This window comes from Oncorhynchus nerka, linkage group LG5 (genome assembly GCF_034236695.1).
Source record: "Oncorhynchus nerka isolate Pitt River linkage group LG5, Oner_Uvic_2.0, whole genome shotgun sequence".
Classification (NCBI taxonomy): Eukaryota; Metazoa; Chordata; class Actinopteri; order Salmoniformes; family Salmonidae; genus Oncorhynchus; species Oncorhynchus nerka.
The window spans coordinates 27203373-27206950 of record NC_088400.1 but is presented as its reverse complement, the minus strand read 5'-3'; the positions used below and the strand labels follow the sequence as shown (position 1 = coordinate 27206950).

Here is a 3578-nt window from a genome sequence, read left to right as displayed (position 1 = left end):
CAGTGCCTATAGAGTAAATACAGTGCCTATAGAGTAAATACAGTGCCTATAGAATAAATACAGTGCCTATAGAGTAAATAGAGTGCCTATAGAGTAAATACAGTGCCTATAGAGTAAATACAGTGCCTATAGAGTAAATACAGTGCCTATAGAGTAAATACAGTGCATATAGAATAAATCAAGCAGTAAACAACCGGTTTATTTCAACATGATTTAATATACAGCCATTCGCAAGGGTCCAACAAAATTTGATTTCATCATATAAGTAGAGAATGCACATTGATGCTCTATCAAAATCCATCAGCTTGCAAACAGACAAAAAGGCATTAAATAAACTTATACGATGTATAACTGGTGTTGAAGAAGACATCCGTGGGCAGTTCAACAACGGTTCAAACTGATCGCTGCAATCTCTTTGACCTCCTGCCGTTAGTGTTTTAGTTTACTCTTGAAGGTCACCAAGTCATCTTTGTTACAATCTTGGCATTTCGGCTGATTATTCCTCTATAACTCAATGAGAGAGATTAGAGGCTGATCATTCCTATAACTCAATGAGACAGATTAGAGGCTGATCATTCCTATAACTCAATGAGGCAGATTAGAGGCTGATCATTCCTATAACTCAATGCGACAGATTAGAGTCTGATCATTCCTCTATAACTCAATGAGACAGATTAGAGGCTGCTCATTCCTATAACTCAATGAGACAGATTAGAGGCTGATCATTCCTATAACTCAATGCGACAGATTAGAGGCTGATCATTCCTCTATACCTCAATGAGACAGATTAGAGACGGATCATTCCTCTATAACTCAATGAGACAGATTAGAGACTGATCATTCCTCTATAACTCAATGAGACAGATTAGAGGCTGATCATTCCTATAACTCAATGAGACAGATTAGAGGCTGATCATTCCTCTATAACTCAATGAGACAGATTAGAGGCTGATCATTCCTATAACTCAATGAGACAGATTAGAGGCTGATCATACCTCTATAACTCAATGAGACAGATAGAGGCTGCTATATTACAAATCATTGCAGACAAATAGGATTCATTTTCTAAGATCAAAATAGCAGAGCAACTGAAAAGAGGATGATTCTATAAGACTATTCTCTTCTCATTTAGCAAATGAAATCAATAAAATAAAATAGATACAAATGCAAATATCTCTCAGGTGATTCCAGTTGCCTTTAATTTCTACAATACATTCAGTCAAAACTACCATCGTTTCCGAAAGCACCGCCGAGTCCATCTGTACCATTTGGAGAGCGGCTCATCCTCAAAAAGACAACTCAATGGCCATCTGAAAACAATATGGCCAACAGAGGAAGGAAGGCAGGTGAAGCAGGGGAGGAATTCAGCAGAGAAAAAGGCTTCTTGTTTTGTACAACTAAAATAAGCAAAGTAACAGGCAGAACTCAAGAGACAGCAACTAGTCACAGACTACAACTCAAACAAATACTGCATTAAACAATTCAAATATTCATATTTAATTGGCCTCAAACAATGACAATAGCTTGTGTAAATTCAAACATTATTGATTTGCTTAAATATACTGTAACATTTTTAAAGCTCACAGAGAATGTTTTCAGTCCATCTTGACAGAATTGTGCTGCAATGAGAAACGTTCCCTTTTCCCATGAAAAAATCACAGGTCAGAATCTTTCAATTTGGATTCACTCACATACTCACACCATTAAAATCTTAAAGGAATCATCATGAATGTCTATAGAAGATATGAAAACTGTACATAATAACAATACCTTGAACATTAAAAACAAGGTTTTTTCATTTATTACTCATCTCAAAAAAGGAGACATTTTTCAAGTAAGAAAATGATGACTGGAGCAACTCCCTTTGTCCTTGATTTCTTTAAAGACTGAACGAAAAAAGACAAATCCAGAAAACATTTAACCGCTAATGAAAATAGTCAGCGAGAAATGATTGTGTGCAGAATGGTTTTAGATCAGTGTTTTGTCTAAATGAATCTTCATGCAGATAAAAGACAAAGACATAAGAGATGTGGCATCAAGCTGGATATCACTCTACCAGATATCACTTGTGTGTTCTCCCCCAGATAGAGGGACGAAAGTGCTGTTCAAGTGGATCTCCTGCTTGCTCTTTCCCATCGTGTTGTTCTGAGTCACCTGTCCGTTGAGCAGCGTCATGGGGATATTGCAGTATATGTGACGGTTACTCAAGGTGGCTATCTGCACGGGGGAGGCAGGCATCTTATACTCGTAGCTACGGGTGCAGTAGTGTCTCATCTGAGGGTGGCTGGTCTGGTTAAAGTCTGGAATCTCAGCGTGGTGGGCGGGCACCATCGAGGCAGATGTGGTCGTCATGGCGATGGTGGAGACCGTCTGCAGGTCGCCGAACAGACCCTGCTCCCTGGAGTCTAGCACCTGCCGGCGAGACAGCATCTCTTTCCTCTTCACCGGCATCTCGTATATCACCTGCTTCCAGAACATAGACTTGAGCTCATTGCTCTTGGGGCCCCTCCACTTGATGATGGAGAGGACTTTGATGGTGTGCTTCAGGGCCTCCACTTCCTGGTAGTTGATGACGCTCTTGAGGTTGGCACACTCGATCATAATCACCTTGATCTCCCCGGTCACCAACATGCTGTGGAGCCGAGTCTCCAGCTGGAAGATGCTCCAGCCACGCTTGGCCACAAACTCAGGAGTCAACACGATGATGAGCCGTCTGCTCTGCTCCACGCTCCGCGCCAGGTCCTCAATGTAGACTGGAGGAAAGAGAGAGATACAGAGATAGAGCGAGAGAAAGATTCAGAGAGCGAGAGAGAGAGAGAGAGAAAGGGGGAAGAGATAGAGAGAGAGAGAGAGAGAGAGAGAAAGGGGGAAGCGATAGAGAGAGAAAGGGGGAAGAGATAGAGAGAGAGAGAGAGAGAAAGGGGGAAGAGATAGAGTGAGAGAGAGAAAGGGGGAAGAGATAGAGAGAGAGAGAGAGAAATGGGGAAGAGATAGAGAGAGAGAGAGAGAGAGAGAGAGAGAGAGAGAGAGAGAGAGAGAGAAAGGGGGAAGAGATAGAGAGAGAGAGAGAGAGAGAGAGAGAGAGAGAGAGAGAGAGAGAGAGAGAGAGAGAGAGAGAAAGGGGGAAGAGATAGAGAGAGAGAGAGAGAGAGAGAAAGGGGGAAGAGATAGAGAGAGAGAGAGAGAGAGAAAGGGGGAAGAGATAGAGAGAGAGAGAGAAAGGGGGAAGAGAGAGATAGAGAGAGAGAGAGAGAGAGAGAGAGAGAGAGAGAGAAAGGGGAAGAGATAGAGAGAGACAGAGAGAGAGAGAGAGAGAGAGAGAGAGAGAGAGAGAGAGAGAGAGAGAGAGAGAGAGAGAAAGGGGGAAGAGATAGAGAGTGCGCAAGAGACAGACAGATGGACGAGAGAAAGAAAAAGAGAAAAGAGAGAGAGAGAGCATGTCAAAGAATAGTGTGTAACAAACCATTCATATTTGACCATTTAGAATTGAGATAAGAGCAGCATCAAGCTGCAGGTCTAAAGTAACACCCAGAGACATGACAAAACCCAGCAGTCACCAACACTCTGATCTGTCACAT

The 3578-nt window shown here is 42.2% G+C and overlaps 1 protein-coding gene across 1 annotated transcript in view; it reads right to left on the bottom strand.

Moving 5' to 3' along the window:
* Positions 1-209: 209 nt before the first annotated feature.
* LOC115129294 (X-linked interleukin-1 receptor accessory protein-like 2) overlaps positions 210-3578 on the bottom strand; it is a 365734-nt gene continuing 362365 nt past the window's right edge. The window contains exon 10 of the mRNA XM_029659484.2: positions 210-2753. Coding sequence (XP_029515344.1) covers positions 2053-2753 — 701 coding nt within the window. The 3' untranslated portion in view covers positions 210-2052. The remainder of the gene's footprint in view (positions 2754-3578) is intronic.